Here is a 19,144-nt window from a genome sequence, read left to right as displayed (position 1 = left end):
TGTATTTTTTTATTTGGAGAAATGCACTGTTAGCTAACTGTGTGATTTGTACATTTCTGAAATTCATAACTTTGGACAAATCACCTCTGATAACAGATCACTCTAAATGATATTTAAAAAGTTATGGGGAAATTTCAACATAAAATATATTCTATATATATATATCCTGACAGAATGTGTTTTCAGAGGAGGGTTTCTGACAGGAAAATATATTTTCTGAAGTCATTTTGACCTCAAATCAAATTATATTAGTGATTTTTAAAATGTTAGGGGGACATTTCAATATAATAAAATATATCCTGACAGAATCTGTTCTGAGAGGAGGGTTTCTGACAGGAAAATGTATTTTCTGAAGTGATTTTGACCTCAAATCAAGGTACATTCGTGATTTTTTAAAAAGTAAGGGGGACATTTCAATATAATAAAATATATTCTGACAGAATCTGTTCTCAGAGGAGGGTTAAATAGGCCTTCAACTGACACAGATGAGGACTGGAATCCAGAGTCCGGTCCTGAGCGACGAAAGAGACCACGGCAGTCATCGTCATCGTCATCGTCATCTGAATCTACTTCAGTGACCAGAGGTAAAGGTAAAGGTAAAGTGAGCGGGAGGGGCAGAGGGAGAGGGAGAGGCAGAGGGAGGGGGAGAGGGAGGGGGAGGGGGAGGGGGAGCCAGTCAGTGCCTGCTGTGTCCCCAAGCACCTCACAGGAAAGATGGCACAATATGGATGATGAGGATATTGGACCTCCACAGCCTGTGTTTAGGCCATCACGCATACCTGGGCCACAGTTGGTGACAACTGCAGCATACACCGCACTGCAGTTGTTCCAGCTGTTCTTTTCAATGTCTGTGCTGCAAACCATCGTTCAGCACACAAATGTCTACGGGGCCAACAATCAGCAGGAAGGACACAAGCCATGGAACAACATCACCGTGGAAGATCTGAAGTCTTACCTGGCACTTGTTGTGTACATGGGTCTCGTGAAGGTCTCTTCTTTGACTGATTATTGGAGGAGGTCCCGAGTCTACACTTTTCCCTTTCCTGCAGAGATCATGTCTTGTAGGAAGTTTCTGACCATCACAAACGCTCTTCATCTTAGCGATCCTCGGAAAGATGAAGAAAACGAAAGGAAAAAGGGAACAGCAGCCTATGACCGCTTGGGGAAGATCAAGCCTCTCTATGACAACATTAGAGATGCCTGCAGGTCATTTTTCCATCCAAAGCAGAACATTGCCATAGATGAGAGGATGGTGGCATCCAAGGCGAGGTCTGGACTCAAGCAGTACATGAAGAACAAACCCACTAAATGGGGCTACAAGCTGTTTGTCTTGGCAGATTCCTTGTGTGGCTACACCTGTGAGTTCTTTGTGTACGAGGGTAAGTCCATGCAAACTCAGAATGGGCTGAGCTATGAGTCTGTCATGGCACTAGTAGATGAAAAGAGGTTGGGCACTGGTTACAAGCTGTACGTCGACAATTTTTACACCAGTCCCAAGCTTTTCAGAGACCTCCTCCACAAGAAGATTTGGGCATGTGGCACCATTCGTCCGAACAGGATCGGTTTCCCAAAGTCAGTCACCAACAGACTACCACGGAATGCTCCACGAGGGTCCATACGATGGCTCAGAGAGGGTGAGCTGCTGTTTGTGGAATGTAAAGATACCCGGGAAGTGCTGATGTCCTCCACATTCCACAAAGCATATGAAGGCGACGCAGTGCAAAGGAGGGTGAAGGACAATGATGGGCAGTGGTCTCAAGTGCATGTGCCTATTCCTGGTGCTGTGCTGGACTACAACAGGTTCATGGGGGGAGTGGACCTGTCCGATGCCCTCATTGGGTACTACAATGTGCTCCACAAGACACGGAAGTGGTACCGAACCTTCTTTTACCACTTTGTGGATATAGCTGTTGTCAATGCCTTCATTTTGCATCAGCATCTGGCCAGGGCAAAGAATGAAAAACCCCTGACCCAGAAAGCATTCAGGGAAACGCTTGTTCTGGAACTTGGAGGATTGGAGTCAAGAACAGCTGCTCCTCAGGCTTCAAATGCTGCTGCCCACAACCCGAAGCACATTACGGAAGACAGCACTGCTGGACGGCGGAATTGCAGGCTCTGCCATAAGAAGACGCCAGTCATCTGTGCAACTTGTGATGTGCCACTGTGCTTTCTACCTAAACGGGACTGCTACAATGACTGGCATGCACAGGGTGGGAAATATTAGTCCTGTTTATAATGTGAATAATGTTTTTATTTACATGTTCAAATCGTTCAATTCTAATAGTTGTTCAAGATATGTTTCCAAGTTTAGGTGGATTTGCAGTTCCGAGGAGGAGGATGAAGGCAGAGAAGCCATCGCTGGTGTGAGAAAATAACGGTTAGAGATGCACTGACACTTTCATGACCAATACGTTTGGACTTTGTGTTTGTTCTGCTTGGTTTTGTTCTGCTTGTTTGCTCTCTGCCCCTCTCTCTCTCTCTCTCTCTCTCTCTCTCTCTCTCTCTCTCTCTCTCTCTCTCTCTCTGCAGTGGGTGCAGTTGGACAGTTGGACAAATGTGACAGGCTGGCGTCAGGCAGTACAAGGTTAGTACTCACTGTTATCACAGTTGAAACAGAAGATGCTTCTCTTTGAAACTTTCTTTGCTCTGCTTACACACCTTTTCTCTCTCTCCCCTTCTTATTTGCAGTGGGTGTCTTCTGAGATGGCACAGTTGGAGCAAATGTCACAAGCTGGCATCAGGCAGTACTAGGTAAGTACTCACACATACATACAGGCATGCATAGATATTGTTGCAAATTAGATTTTTATTTTTCTGCTTACACACTTTCTCTCTTCTGTTTTTCAGTGGCTTTGGTTTCCAGTTGTTTAGAGACCAAACCTTCTTAGTGACTGCCTTGATCAACATGTCTTACTACACCTTGTAAATACTGTAATACTGTTATAATTACAAATGTTAAAAAAAAATCTTCTTTTGTGTTCATTAGTTGTAAAATTATCAAGTTTGGAACGTCAATACATGCAGTGAGATTGAATATTGCACTTTTTCTTCACTGTTTTCGCTATTATAATTTTTCAAAATAAAGATTATTTTGTTAAAATGTTAAAATGTTGTGGTGAAATATGTTTTTCTTGTGTGGTTTGATGGGCAGAGCAGTTCTGAATTGATATACATATATGTAGTATGTAGTGTTTACTTCTTATGCCATTTGGTTACCAGGTGTCCATTTGGAGTCTCCAAATGGCCTTTTGGAAAGGACGCCTAGACTTTTCTTGAATAAAAGCTTACAGAAACAACATTTTTGGGAGTATCATCCTCAAATTTGAATCAAAACATGGTCAGACATTCAGTTTTATATTTATGGTATTTTCAGGCTCTTAACATTAAAGTCTCATCCATTTTTCCCTAAGTGAATCTCATTCAAAGAAATCGTTAGTCACTCTCTTGTATATTTGACCTTGTGTTACTCTGTTCCTATACTACTTTGAGTTATTATGACTCTTGGGTAACATAATTTCAAGTGTCTAGTTTAAAATAAGACCAGACTTATGAATATAGACCATAGGGTTTAAGAGCTGCAGACATTTTCATTTGGGTATGTCGTTTTCAAAGAATTCTCAAAAAATGGGGCGCAGGTTAAGAGGTTAACCACCAGATCCTCCTGTCAACTCTCATGAAGATGGGCATCTCAGGAACTGCTCTCCAGTGGCTCAAGTCTTACCTCTCAGGTAGGTCCTTCAGGGTGTCATGGAGAGGTAAAGTGTCTAAGTCACATAATCTAGCCACTGGAGTTCCACAGGGCTCAGTGCTTGGACCACTTCTCTTCTCCATCTACATGTCATCACTGGGATCTGTCATTCAGAAACATGGCGTTTCCTATCACTGCTATGCCGACGACACTCAACTCTACTTCTCATTTCAACCAGATGATCCCACGGTTGGTGTTCGTCTCGCTGCCTGCCTAACAGACATTTCAGCCTGGATGAAGGAACATCACCTGCAACTCAACCTTGCAAAGACAGAACTGCTTGTGGTCTCAGCCAACCCAGCACTTCATCACAATCTCTCCATTCAGCTAGGATCATCAACCATAACTCCGTCCAGGACAGCCAGGAACCTTGGAGTTGTGATTGATGATCAGCTAAAATTCACTGACCACATTACTGCAACATCCCGGTCCTGCAGATTTGCATTATACAACATTAGGAAGATTAGACCCTTCCTATCAGAGCAGACCACACAACTCCTGGTCCAAGCTCTTGTTCTCTCCAGACTGGACTACTGTAATGCTCTTCTAGCGGGCCTTCCGGCATGCACTATCAAACCCTTGCAACTGATCCAGAACGCAGCGGCAAGGGTGGGCTTTAACGAGCCGAAGAGAGCGCACGTCACGCCTCTCTTCATCAGACTCCACTGGCTACCAATAGCCGCTCGCATCAAATTCAAGGCACTGGTGCTCGCCTTCAAAGCAACCACTGGCTCTGCACCAATATATCTAAACTCGCTAGTTCAGACTTACACCAAAGAGGCATGAAATCAATCTCACGGACCTTTTCCTTGACCACCCCCAACTGGTGGAATGACCTGCCTATCTCAATTCGAGCAGCCGAGTCTGTAGCAATTTTCAAAAAACAGCTAAAGACACGTCACATGTAAATGTAACATGGGTACGGAAAAAATATGCACTGCAAACAGAGTATGTGTGAAACGGGCGTCAGCAGGTGCCATGCTCAATGTATGCGCCACTTTCATATGGCTTTCTCGTGCCACAGTGCCTACATACTGTTACAATTTTGTCCACCACCCTTCTTCCGTCATCATTATATTTTACGGGGAAGCCAAAATGCTCCCATACATGCGATTTGAATGATGCGGGAGGTTTTCACGTTCTTCTAACATTACTTCTCCGCTAGCCACTGTTGACTGCATGCCCTGTTCACGTGAACACGCGTGTTTCTCTGAAAAACAGCATCGAGTTTAAAGGAAATTACACCCCTAATTTTTAGCATTTAGTAATTTATTTGTAATAAACACTTTAAGTGGTCCATTAAAAAATATTATTTATATGTAGAATTATGTTTTTAAAATATACACAAGGTCCTATTGTGACGCTGCGGTGTGTGCGTAGAAAGAGCAGTAATATTTCCTCCAGAGTGGAGAGTGTTATTCTGAAGAGTCCATTCATTTCTGAAGCTCATTCCGCTCAGCACCACGCGTTCAACCCAGAATGCGGGCTGCCCCCAACCAGGGGCGCAGCTAAGGGGGGGAAAGTTAGGACGATTCTAAGGGCCCACACACTTTTGGGGCCCCCAGAGATCGGTTTTATTAGTAGTAACAGTACTAGTAGTAATGTATTATAAATGTATAATCTACCAAAGAGCTACAAATATAAAAAAATTATGGCGCATTTCTGGCAAAATCCAGCAAAACGCTCCACTCATGAACCACTCACGCTCACCGGTAAAAACTACGTTCACTCACATCCCACTCCGACATGAAAATTATCTGTGCTATAATTGTTGCAGCCATTAAGGTATTTATTTTTATATTTATGTTTAAATATTATAATGTTGTTTTTTTTATGTCTATGTTGTCAATCTGTCAATCTATGTCGATTATGAAAAGTGAACAGCGTGAGATAGGACACATCATAAGATGAATGGAGTTGATCAGACATGATTGTGACCACTTCATTAAGTTTTGTTTTCGGCCCCACTTTAAATTAAGTGGCCTTAACTACTATGTACTTACATCAAAAAAATAAGTACAATGTCCTTACTGTGTTCAAATTGTATTGCAAAACACCTTTGCTGATATTGAGGTGAGATACGGGTAGGGTTAGGTACAGGTGTGGTGGTATGGGTAAGTTTAAGGGTAAAGTTAGGGACAGGTGTGGTGGTGTGGGTAAGTTTAAGGGTATGGTTAGGGACAGGTGTGGTGGTATGGGTAAGTTTAAGGGTAGGGTTAGGGACAGGTGTGGTGGTGTGGGTAAGTTTAAGGGTAGGGTAGGGTTAGGGACTGGTGTGGTGGTGTGGGTCAGTTTAAGGGTAGAGTTAGGGACAGGTGTGGTGGTGTGGGTAAGTTTAAGGGTAAAATTAGTGACTGGTGTGGTGGTGTGGGTAAGTTTAAGGGTATGGTTAGGGACAGGTGTGGTGGTGTGGGTAAGTTTAAGGGTAAAGGTAGGGACTGGTGTGGTGGTAGGGGTCAGTTTAAAGGTAAAGTTAGGGACAGGTGTGGTGGTGTGGGTGAGTTTAAAAGTAAAATTAGGGACAGGTGTGGTGGTGTGGGTAAGTTTAAGGGTAAAGTTAGGGACAGGTGTGGTGGTATGGGTCAGTTTAAGGGTAAAGTTAGGGACAGGTGTGGTGGTATGAGTAAGTTTAAGGGTAAAGTTAGGGACAGGTGTGGTGGTGTGGGTAAGTTTAAGGGTAAAGTTAGGGACAGGTGTGGTGGTGTGGGTCAGTTTAAGGGTAAAGTTAGGGACAGGTGTGGTGGTGTGGGTAAGTTTAAGGGTAAAGTTAGGGACAGGTGTGGTGGTATGGGTGAGTTTTAGGGTAAAGTTAGGGACAGGTGTGGTGGTGTGGGTCAGTTTAAGGGTAGGGTTAGGGACAGGTGTGGTGGTATGGGTCAGTTTAAGGGTAGGGTTAGGGACAGGTGTGGTGGTATGGGTAGTTTAAGGGTAGGGTTAGGGACAGGTGTGGTGGTATGGGTAAGTTTAAGGGTAGGGTCAGGTGTAAGGGAAGTATCAACTGTGTAATTACAAATGTAACTACAGAAATTAATTACAGATGTAATTACGTGCAGGTATTTTTTTTTAATGTAAGTACAATGTAAAAACATGTATGTACACAATAAGTGCATTGTATCAAATGATTCATTAAAATGTTAGTACATAGTAGTTAAGGCCACCTAATATAAAGTGGGTCCTTGTTTTCTATAAATTGCATCTTAATTTTAATCAATGTTTCATCAGCCAATTGGGGCATTCTGGGTTGAGCAAGCGGAGCTTAATTGGTCAGTATTATTAAATTGCAGACAAAGATTTTGGATAGCTAGGTTGGTGTGGTAGAGGGCCCAACATCAAATTCTTTCATAGGGCCCAAAATTGCTAGCAGCGCCCCTGCCCCCAACTAATGTTTTTTTTCCCTTGTTCACGTGGCGCCAGCACCTCCATTTCATTGTCTGCTATATTTGCTTATTTATTAAATCAAGGCTAAAATCCAGTGTCAATTTCGTTGACGAATCATTTTCGTCAACCTTTTTTCACTGACAAAAATGAGACGACAAAAACTATGATGAAAACGTACTGTCATTTTCGACAACAAATAAAAACGAGACGAAAATGTTAGGGAGGTCCAGTCAGAACTGATGGCCTGTGTAACAGATGAGCACATTTGATTTGAACGTGCTGATCTAACCACTGGAGAACAAGGCGCTGTTGCATGTTCTACAGGCTCACTCACGCATCCCCAATCCAGCGCTCCAGAGCCGTTCAATCAATGAATAGTGCACATTTATGCCATGCAATTGTTTGAACTAATGCTGATGAATAATGACAATGTTTACTTTATTATGTTTATATAGTATAGCTCCTGCAACTGCAATAGTAAGGCGCATACATTTCAAAATAAGAGTCAATGTGTATTTCGAGCTTGTTTATAATTAAAAGTCATGCATTATAAATTTGTTTTTGGTTACACAATAAACCGTATTTAATTTAATTCCCATTTAATTCATAGTCAAGAGGAAAGAACAGTTTTTGACACAAATTCAATAAAGTATCAGTTAACTAAAACCATAAAAAAAATCTTCAGTACTTGAAATTAAATAAATGTTAACTGAAATTAAAAAACATAAATAAACAAACTTATTTGAAGCTTTAGCTTAACCTGATATGGCCTACTAACTAAAACAGAAATACAAAGTTATAAAAACTATATAGATGTTTTTAAAAAACAAACAAAAAAGTCTTTGGTGTATTTTTTAATGTCAAAAACAAAATGATGTCAAAATGCCAGTTCAAGTTATTTAATGCTTAATGTATTACAATTTAACTAAACGCATTAGATTTTAGGAGACTAAATCTACTGTAGATTTAAAATCTTATGATATTTAGTCGACTTAAACTAAAAACAATTCAGGTGACTAAAACTAAATGGCATTTTAGTCAAAAGACTATGACTAAAACTAAATCAATTTTCTGTCAAAATTAAAACTGCTAAAATCAAGGATAAAACGTTGATTAAAATTAAGATACAATTTATATAAAACGAAATTTGCATTAAAGAAAGGCTTTCAACAAATGAAGTGGTCAAAATCATTCATCATCATCAACCTAAAACATCTTCCCGCACCCGTGCCTATAACCAGCAGTCACTTTCACTGACCTGACCTGCTTAAATCCTGATTAATAACTGCGACATGATCTGACAAAAATCACCATACACCTACATTAAATAGCCCATTAAAAAATATTATTTATATGTTGAATTATGTTTTTAAAACATACATGAGGTCCTATGCAGTGATTTTGGATATATTAAGGCAAAGCGCAGCATCCGTCTCTGTGCCACTCCTTGCACAGAGTAATGTTAGAGACCGAGAGACGAAAAGCAAGACCTCGCGGTCGCGGGCCGTATTGCCGATATTTTTCAACTGGATGTAAGCTAAGGCTTACTCAAAAACATTTATTAACTCGATTGACAAATGGATAAAGAAAAGCAATTGGCAGATAGAGAGAGAAAAGCATATGCCAAATGCTTTTTAAAAAGCAATTTAAAATGTGCATTTAAAATTAGTCATTAATGTACTTTTTATTGTTTTATGTATATTTATATATATTTATATTTGTGCATTTGGCAGACGCTTTTATCCAAAGCGACTTACAGTGGCCTTATTACAGGGACAATCCCCCTGGAGCAACATGGAGTAAAGTGCCTTGCTCAAGGACACACTGGTGGTGACCGCTGGGATCAAAACCAGCAACCTTCTGCATATCAGTTCCATGGTTAAACCCACTGGACCACCATCTCTATTGATATACATTTTAAAACATTCATTAAATAAACAGTTTTAAATTTGTCTATTTATTTGTCAATTTAAAAGTGATTTTATTTATATAGATTTTTATGTTTTAATTATTAAATTGATTCTTCATTTTATTTTTAAGTGTCACTCCTGGTCCTCCATATTTAAAGGGATAGTGCACCCAAAAATGAAAAGTACCCCATGATTTACTCACCCTCAAGTCATCCTAGATGTGTATGACATTCTTCTTTCAGACGAACACAATCAGAGTTATGTTACAAATGTCCTTCCAAGCTTTATTATGGCAGTGACTGTTTTTGAAGTTCTTAAAAGTGCATCCATCAATCATATAACTGCTCCACTCGGCTCTGGGGGGTTAATTAAGGCCAATTAAAAAGCTAGGAAGGGCCAGGACATTTTTGGGTGAACTAACCCTTTAATGATGTAGTTTCTTGGTTTATACACTCTATCCCTTATCTACCTGCATCCAACATTGCATGACAGGTAAACATCTACATCTGCACCTGTAAAACATGTTTATTTTAGTTATAGTGTGTTCTCAGATTGACATCTATTCCAAGGGTTTTTCTGTTTGCCCATCTAAAGCAACACTTGGCTTCAAGTACTCCTTTGCCACAGCATGTGCATGTAACATACCCATCACAAGACACCCCAATGTATGGCCTCTCTTTAGAAATTCTAAATCCAGCTATAGGCACTTTTAGATTGATATGGGTCTTGAATATGTCCTCGGTCACCATTGCGCAAGGTGAGGTGTTGGATGTGGCACTGCACATGCAGAGAGCATATTAATAGGTGTCTATGGCATCCACCTCGTGGTCCTTTCCCCACTGCAAAGACAGCACTCTCAAGTGTGACCAATGCGTGACTACAGATGTCATTAATTAATGTTTATGATGGGGTTTTCAGAGATGTGTGCAGGACTCTGTGCAGTAGAGCCTGTGATCTTCCCCACCTGATGTTGATGCCAAGCCTTGCAGGAAGCTTGGACTTTTGTTTCCATGCTACCACTGGGAGATATCATTAGGAAGCATGGCGTTAGTTTTCATTGTTATGCTGACGATACTCAGCTCTATATTTCTTCACGCCCTGAAGAAACTTACCAAATCACAAGATTAACGGAATGCATAGCTGATATAAAACATTGCATGACCGCTAATTTCCTGCAACTCAATTCAGAAAAAAACAGAATTTTTAATTATTGGACAAAAAAGCTCCACAAGTAGTAACCTAGAATACTGTCTAACACTTGATGGCTGCTCTGTCAAGTCCTCGTCGTCAGTGAGGAACCTGGGTGTGCTCTTTGATACCAATCTTTCGTTTGAAAGCCACGTTTCTAGCATCTGTAAAACTGCATTCTACCATCTTAAAAATATATCTAAATTGCGCCACATGCTCTCAATGCAAAATGCTGAACAGTTAGTTCATGCGTTCATGACCTCAAGGCTAGATTATTTTAATGCTCTACTGGGTGGTTGCCCTGCTCGCTTAATAAATAACTCCAGCTGATCCAAAAAGCAGCAGCTCGAGTTCTTACTAGAACCAAGAAGTATGACCATATTAGCCCAGTTCTGTCAACATTGCACTGGCTGCCTATTAAACATTGCATACATTTTAAAATCTTGCTTATTACTTGTAGCGATTATGGTCGCAGACATTATAGATGAATGAATCTTCCAAATGATTTCGATCAAATTAACATCCCTTTCACAAAGCCCCAATTCAGCTCCAGACCCCAGGAAATCGACCATCTATCACAAGGCCCCATTCTGCCTGGAGCTACTACTTCTATATTATAATTACTTGATTGCCTATGAACTTTTGACCAAAACTTAGACAAAGAGGACAAAAGACTCGTGGTGATCGCAAGACAAAGAAACAAACCAGATCTCTGTCTTTTCAATGACCGGTAAATGAACTCAATGGACACAGCTAAAACTCCAAGCAAACTCCCAGGAAATGTTACATATTGGAGTGTATCAGATCACTGATTATTGGACTTTCATTAAAATAGCCTTCGACATAGATTGTTAGTGTGTTACAATTGATACACGTGACTATTATGCATGTATATCACTCTCAAGTCATGCAATTATGTAACTATTGAATGAGTGGATGAAAAGGCACCATGTTTGATACCTTGGTGTTCGTATGGGTATAACCCAACAGATGAGCTCTTTATAGAATTGATCATGTCCTTATAGTAAGAAATTAGGTCTAAAATTTACTCTCTGCTTAAGAGCAGGAAACTAAATTACTATAGATAACCCAATTTTATGGTAGGGGTGGAGACACAGTCACCCCTGAACCCTAATTGCCCAGAACCCATCCAGGGGATGGGCAAATATTTGAATTTAACCTCAGAACACAGACAAAGACGAGTGTTCACGGTGGTGTTCACTTTCTGTTCATCGTTCAGTCAAGAGCTGTTCGCAGTGCGGTTCCGGGATCCGCCAAGGCGACGATCAGACGATCGTAGCAGACCAAGATCATAGAAAATGGGTTATGTGACGGCAAAATTCAAACTCTAACTATTAATTCTGAATAAGAGACAAAACTTCTCCAATTGCCTTTATAAAGATTTTATTCCCTTGCAAGGAAAGAGCCACAGTCAACAGACATACAGAATGTCAGCAGAGCGTGTCTGAATTAGACACAACATGGTCCTGCTTATATCCACGTTTCCCCAAACAATTTACGACTCCTCCCGTAATCACATGCTCATGCCCTGGATACCATAAATGTTCATATACAAAAAGTTGCCTGTAACCTTCCCCTAGTTAATGTTACCTTTCACCCAGATGCACTGTTTCTGTATGAATGCATGCATTGAAATGACAATGCACAATTACAATTATTGTGAAATTGAATATATGCATCGTAATGAACATTCATTGTAAACTGGAATCTCGTGGTCATGATTTAAATTTTTCCACCACAATCCCCTCTTTTTATCACATCATTGATAAATCAAAGACAAAAAATTTTAATCTGTGTTTTTGTGTATATATGATTGTAACTCTAAACCTACATGAATATAATAATGAAATTGAAATAGTGTAGTAAATATGTAATAAAATCATTAACCATTAGTAAATACTGAACCATTTTAAAAACAAAGTAGGTAAATATGTTGATAGTAATAATAAAACTATAAGCAAATTCAAGCCATTTCATCACACTTATACTTTTCATTTCTGACTTTCATATAAATGATCACTCTCTTGAATTTGTGAAGGATGAAGAAAATATGCGTAGGCTTTTTTCTTGGGTAAAGTCCCTCTTTTGCTGCAAGCATAAAATGTGGTTATAATATTTAGATATCTGGGGCCTTTAGAGGCTCTCCAGATTGAAAAATAAAGAAACGTAACCTCCTAACTTGTTTCATTCTTACTTCCCATCAGTTGCTTCACTGAATTCACTCATCCACTCGTCATATTCGTCACAGATGTCTATTTTGGCCATCTGATATGATACACTTGATTTCACCACTCGTTGAACCATACTGCTAATGCATTGAAAAATACATGGCAAGCACATCAATATCAGAACCACAATTGCAAGAATGGGTAACACAGTAAATCCTATCCAAGATCCCCATCCTTTAAAGTCTATTAACCACTCAAACCATGAGCTATCAACTCGTTCAGGTTCTCTTACGGCCTGTTTCATATGCTCAATTATATTTGTCAGGTTGTCGCTATAGTCTGGAATATGAAAGCAGCATGATACCCCTAGCATTTTGCAAACTCCTCCTTTCTCCGCCGTTAGCATATCTAATACCAGTCTGTTTTGGATTACTGCATCTCTAATTTGCTTCATTTCTACATTTACCATCGCCAATGCGTGCTCAGTGTTATTAGCTATAGCTGGTACAGACCATGCTAACCCATTCACTTTATTCATTGTTACTGCATTTCCTATCCCTGGAACAATAGACCAACCCACATTTGCTCCTGGTGTTGTCCATGGATTTGACAAAACATAACCATTATAATTGTTTGGTAAAGTTTCCAGTACAGACACAACATCTCTTTTCTGTCTTCTTCCCTCGTTTTCATTACCCGGTAAATACACAGATGTCCCCACATTAATCACAGCTGGGTAACAGCACCCCACCCACCTTCCCTTTGGCATGAAATGGTAAGCTCTTTCTCCACAAACCCAAACTGCCGCAGGTGAAGTGTCATTCGGTTTATCAAATGGGCAAGTGAAACGTGTTTCAATGCCTTCTATTACCGCTGAACAGTTCTCGGTTGTTTCATTGTTCATGTCGATTCTGACCCTGCAGTCAGACCATCCTGCCCTCGTAGTTGGTTTTGATCTTTTCGAACACACACACACGTCTCCACGTATGTGTATCACTCTGAGTGGGGGTATTAACATGTCTGTGTGGTTGTACCTTTGGGTTCCTTTGCAGTCGGATGTTGGATGTTTCGTTGGAATTTTCCCCTGCTCAATGTCCTTCGCAGCTTTCAATATCTGTGTCATTTGCTGCGGGATCAAACAGTCACTTTCATTCAATGTTTCAACAGTCAGTGGTACCGCTTTCCAGGCATGTGACATTTGCAGACACAGCCAACAACTTGTGTTTATCTCTAACTGTTGTTTCTGCAACAGTGCCAAAGTACAAGCTTTGTTTCCCTGGCACTTCGTCATTGCTTCCTTTACCTCTGGCTTCACACATGGCTTTCCTGTTTCTCCATTTCCCATCCACTCTGTCTCTTCCCAGCTTGGACTTTCTGATTTAAAAGTCGGTATAACCGGTGCTTTGACTGTTTCTGAAACTTTTCCCTCTACTATCAGACTAATTGCTTGATACCAATCAGTACCTGTAAGGTCAAGTGCACAATAATATTTACCAGTGTCCGTTGTTTTCGCATTTCTAATCACCACCTCCATTCCGTTGTAGTTGGCCCCGTGGACGTGATTCTTTGCCACCTTGAACCTTGGGTCTTTTCCGTAGCTTGTAGGATTAGTGTAGGCTTTCACTTCTTTCCACCCGCACGGATCTCTACAGAAATAAGCTTGTGCAAACCACCCATCACCTGCACCTCTGCACTCAACACAGTTCTTTCTGTACGGGTTGCATACAAATCTCACACTGTCCCCCTCTTTCAGCGAGACAATGTCCTCGTTTAGTCCCTTTGTTAAGGCTACACGGATCGGTGCTGCTCTTCTCATGCGCTGGTACACGGTGTCGTTGTCCAGTTGTGTGGTGGTTTCAGTCTGGTTGGTGGTATTTCCCGTCGGGCTGGTGTCTCCAACAGTCACTTTCACCAGCTCTGCAGTCAAATAGAATGACAAGGAACAAATAATGATCACTAGCACAAGCAATATGCATGTGCTTTTCCTTATACCACACATCCCAGGCACTCGAAACGGGTGCCACGGTTTCGCTTGCTCCATCCTTTTCAGTTTGCTAGATGATTAGCGCACTCGTACTTCCAGAACGTGTGAGGAAGTTTGGTTCTTGAGGCGCTTACAGTCTTTTCTTCCCTATTAATAAAAGGGCGCCACCCCTCAGCAGTTTGTACAGTGAGGTTCGTAAAACCTATCCAGTTTCCTCCCGTTCGTGTCTGGAAACTACGGGCTGTGGTTGAGCACACAGCAATTATGCAGGGATCTGTTATCAGTAATTCTTGGAACTGTCTCAATTCTCGTCTTTTCACACACACTGCTGCTTGGGATCTTACAATGGGCTCTAACTTGAAGATTGGTTGCTTCAGCACTATCTCTGTTGAATGTCCTTGCTCTTGTGCTGATAACGGCAGCTGGCGTTTATATCTGACCTCTGCCAGCACTGACATGTGCTTTCTGCTTCTCCTGCTCTCCTCCCGGTCCCTCCTCCTCGATCGCTGCTGGGACCTTCCTGCAGTGAGTTGCGTGTACCCACGTGGCCCTCTCCGCCACCTTCACGGCAGTGTGCGTTGTCAGGAGAACCTGGTAAGGGCCCAACCAACGTTTCGCCTTCCAGCTCTTCCTTCTCAGATCTCGTATCACCACAAAGTCACCTGGTTTCAGGTTGTGCAGAGGAAACTCGGCTGGCTTCCCTTGCGCTGCTTTGACCTGCACACAAATATTAGACAACAGAGAAGACATTTCTTTGCAGTAATTTAGCATACTGTGTTCACACAACTCAGTGGATGGCAGCTGTTGATTACCCCCCTCCATTCCCATGAACGGTGGTCGTCCGAAAACAATTTCAAATGGGCTCAGATTCGTTCTGTCCCTTTTTCTCATTCTCATGTACATTAACACGATTGGCAGGGCTTTCACCCATGTGAGTCCAGTGTCCTCACAACATTTCGCCAGTTTGTTTTTGATCGTAGCGTTCTCGCGTTCGACAGCGCCCCCTGATGCTGCGTGATAGCTACAGTGTGTTCTCATGTCAATTCCCAAAAACTGGCCCACCTGTTTTATTGCCTCATTCACAAAATGTGTTCCATTATCAGAACTGATCTTTCTTGGTATTCCCCACCTGGGAATAATTTCAGTCAACAGGGCTTTTGCCACTGTTGCTGCGTCAGATTTTGCGGTCGGGAAAGCTTCGGTCCATTTGGACCACATGTCCACCATGACCAAGCAATACTTCTTTCCCTCACATGGACTCAACTCAATGTAGTCCATCATAAGATATTGAAATGGTCCCGCAGGCGGTGGATGTGATGCTTGAGGCATTTTCACTCCCCTTGCCACATTGTGTGTACTGCAAATCATGCATCTTTTACAAAAAATTTCAGCAAATGCTGTGAACCCCTTTGTAAACCATGAATCATTCATTTGAGTAGTCATCCCCCCTTTCGCTACGTGATCCATTCCATGGAAACACTTAGCGAAATGCCCAAAAAAATGACGGGGTAAACAAGGTCTGCCATCCTCACTCATCCACACTTCATTCTCCACTTTGCATCCACATCGTTTCCACAGCTGTTTTTCCGCTGTTGTGGCGAACGTCTGCATACTACCTATGGAGGACAAAGCATTTGTGTTTATTTCAGATAACAAAAGACATTCCGGTTCTTTTGTCTGCTGGCCTGCCGCGACCTTCGCAGCCGCGTCTGCTCTCGCGTTTCCTGTTGAAATAGAATCTTTGTTGTTAGTATGCGCTGCGCATTTGCAGATTGCGATCTGTCTGGGCAATAAAATTGCATCTAGTAATGAAGCCACCAGAGAAGCATTCAAAATTGGCTTCCCATCTGACTTCAAAAATTCCCTGTGTTTCCACAGAGCCCCAAAATCATGCGCCACCCCAAATGCATAACGCGAATCTGTGTAAATCGTTACACTTTCACCCTTCATCAGCTTGCATGCTTCTGTAAGGGCCACGAGTTCTGCTGCTTGAGCAGAATAATGTGATGGCAATGTGCCAGACTTTAAAACGTCGAATTCGTTTGTGACCGCATACCCTACTCGGTTCTGGCCTGTTTGTGGATCTTTAAAGGCTGAGCCATCCATAAAGAGGACATTGTCACAGTTCTCGAGCGGTGTGTCCAAAAGGTCAGGTCGTGGTGTGCACACCTGTTCAAGCGTTGTCAAACAACAATGATGTTCCTCCCCATCTTCTTCTGTTGGAAGAAGAGTGGCAGGGTTTAACACTGTACAGCGCTTGACAGTGATGTTTGGCATATCTAACAAAATTGTGTGATATCTCAACCATCGAGCTGTCGACAAATGTGATGTTTTCTGTTCTTGCAGTATCATGGACACAGCGTGAGGAACCATTAATGTTAAATCAGAATACCCCACAAATTCTCTAGAGGCCATCACAGCCTGTTCTGCTGCTGCTACTGCTCTTAGACACAGAGGCAGCCCTGCTGCCACTGGATCCAATTTGCTGGAAAAGTAGCCCACCGGTCTCAGCTTGTCGCCATGTGACTGCAAGAGAACAGAAGTCATAAATCCCTTCTTTTCATCTACCATTTGCACAAATGGTTTATCTGTCGTTGGCAATCCCAAAGTGGGGGCCATAGCTAGTTGCTTTTTGATCTTTTCAAAGGCCTCTTTTGCCTCCTCTGTCCAATCAATCTTATCACAGGACGTCAACTCCCTTCCTGTTGTCAGTGCTCTAAGAGGCTGCTCAAAAAGCGCATAGTTGGGAATGAAAGTTCTGCAATAGGAACACATTCCCAAAAACGACATCATTTGTTTTTTCGTGATCGGTTTTGGTACGTCTACAATTGCTTGTACACGTTTGTCAGACAGTGATTTAGAGTTCGCGGATATCACATGACCCAAAAACGTAACCTTCTGTTTTGCAAACTGCAATTTGTTTTGACTTGCTTTGTGGCCCTCTCTCGCCAAATGCTGCAGGAGGGTCACAGTGTCTTTCACACATGTTGTTTCGTCTTTCGCACAAATCAAAATATCGTCAACATATTGAAGCAAAGCCGACCCTGCTGTTAGTGCTAAAGTTTCCAAACTCCGTCTGAGGGCCTCATTGTAAATCGTTGGTGACTCACAATAGCCCTGACACAACCTCGTAAATGTGTACCCTTTCCCCTTAAAATTGAATGCAAACCAAAATGCACTGTCTTTGTCCACTGGTACACTGAAAAATGCATTAGCCAAATCCACCACAGAAAAGTGTGTGGCATTTTGTGGAATTTGTGACAGAATTGTATAAGGGTTTGGAACTGTAGCTGCTCTCGCTCTAACAGCTGAGTTTACGGCCTGCAAGTCTTGCACGAAACGCCATTCCGTAGGCTGACCTTTGTCCCTGATCTTTTTTACTGGAAAGATGGGAGTGCGCACCGGTGAATTATCACATGGCACTATTATGCCTTCTTTCAACAGTGATTCAAACACTGGCTCAATGCCAAGAATTGCCTCTTCTTTTAGAGGATATTGTGGTTGGCAAGGTCTAAAATCAGATTTTGGAGTTATCACCACCGGTTCACACCCCTTTATCAGTCCTACATCATATTTGTGCTTTGCCCATAATTCACAAGGCACATCTGCCAGTGCTGGGTGAATGTTCAAAGCACACATATTTGTCACACATTCGCTTTTCTCCATGCATTTGTCAATGGGAGTCATTTTTCTCTCTGCTGTAATGACATGCTCACATACAGACTTATACGCTCTCAACTTTTCACTGGATGATACAGTCTCATCAATGTTTTTCCAGTCATCTGCCTCAACACATTCTTTCACAAACACTCCTAGTTCTGCCCACGTTTGTTTCTGCTGTTTAACAACTGATATGTGTGGCACAGAGTCTCCTGCTATTAGATAGAAAGGGAGCTGCTTTTCTGACAGGCAGACTGAAACAGCACACACACTCTCAGTCCAAAACATCAGATCAAATTTCAAAGTCTCCTTTTCTTCTTTAAACCACCCCTCTTCATATTGCTGATCTCGTTCAACTACGACATGTGACGTGCAATGCAAATCATCAGGCATCATGACATCTGTGTCATTTGACAGTGTTAGCTTTTTCCCCAATTCACATACTGTTTTTGCCCACTTTTCATCGGTTATGTGCCAGTTGTACGCCCAATTTGGTTCAATACTCAAAAACATTTCTTCCCTCTCTTGGACGGTAATCCCAGAGGGATCTCCAATCAATGCCAAATTTAGCTTACACATTAAATCACGGCCTAGGAGGGGCACTGGACTTGTCTTTGAAATCACGAAAGCATGTCTCAGCACTTGACCCCCCTCCGTCTCACATTCTAATGGCACAGTGAACCGCTCTGACATTAAATGCCCTGACACAGAAAAAGACTCATATCTTTTATCTGTTAACTGCGGTTGCCGTGGCAAGTCACATGGTCGTAAAACAGATCTTGTTGCTCCTGAATCAACTAAGAATGAAACACTAACTCCCTCCACTAACATGGAATATCTTGGCATGTTTAAAAAAGGTTTACTGCCATACATCATCAAACATTTCTCAAAATCATCTTTGGCAGTATCAGACATACACAAAGAGGTGCAAGCATTTTCTTCATTGCAAAGAGCATTATCAGTGTATGTGTATGTGTTTGGATGTGTGTGTGAGTTTGTTATTAGTAAATGTTCACTTCCCTTTTCTGATGCGTGCTCGGCTTGGACCCTCTCTCTCTCTCGCCCTCCGTTCCCACCATCTCAATCG

The 19,144-nt window shown here is 41.8% G+C and overlaps 1 protein-coding gene across 1 annotated transcript; it reads left to right on the top strand.

Annotated features, from left to right (window-relative positions):
- Window positions 1-724: 724 nt before the first annotated feature.
- On the top strand, window positions 725-3,104 carry LOC307135518 (piggyBac transposable element-derived protein 4-like; the record flags this gene model as incomplete). The annotated part of the gene is made up of 3 exons (XM_079832037.1): window positions 725-2,584; window positions 2,689-2,751; window positions 2,848-3,104. One exon carries the CDS (start codon window positions 725-727, stop codon window positions 2,222-2,224), a length of 1,500 nt encoding a protein of 499 aa, XP_079688163.1. The 3' UTR covers window positions 2,225-2,584; window positions 2,689-2,751; window positions 2,848-3,104.
- Between the last annotated feature and the right edge of the window lie 16,040 nt (window positions 3,105-19,144).

Source organism: Gobio gobio (genome assembly GCF_949357685.1).
Source record: "Gobio gobio genome assembly, chromosome: 1".
NCBI lineage: Eukaryota > Metazoa > Chordata > Actinopteri > Cypriniformes > Gobionidae > Gobio > Gobio gobio.
This window is presented reverse-complemented; position numbering and strand designations above follow the sequence as displayed.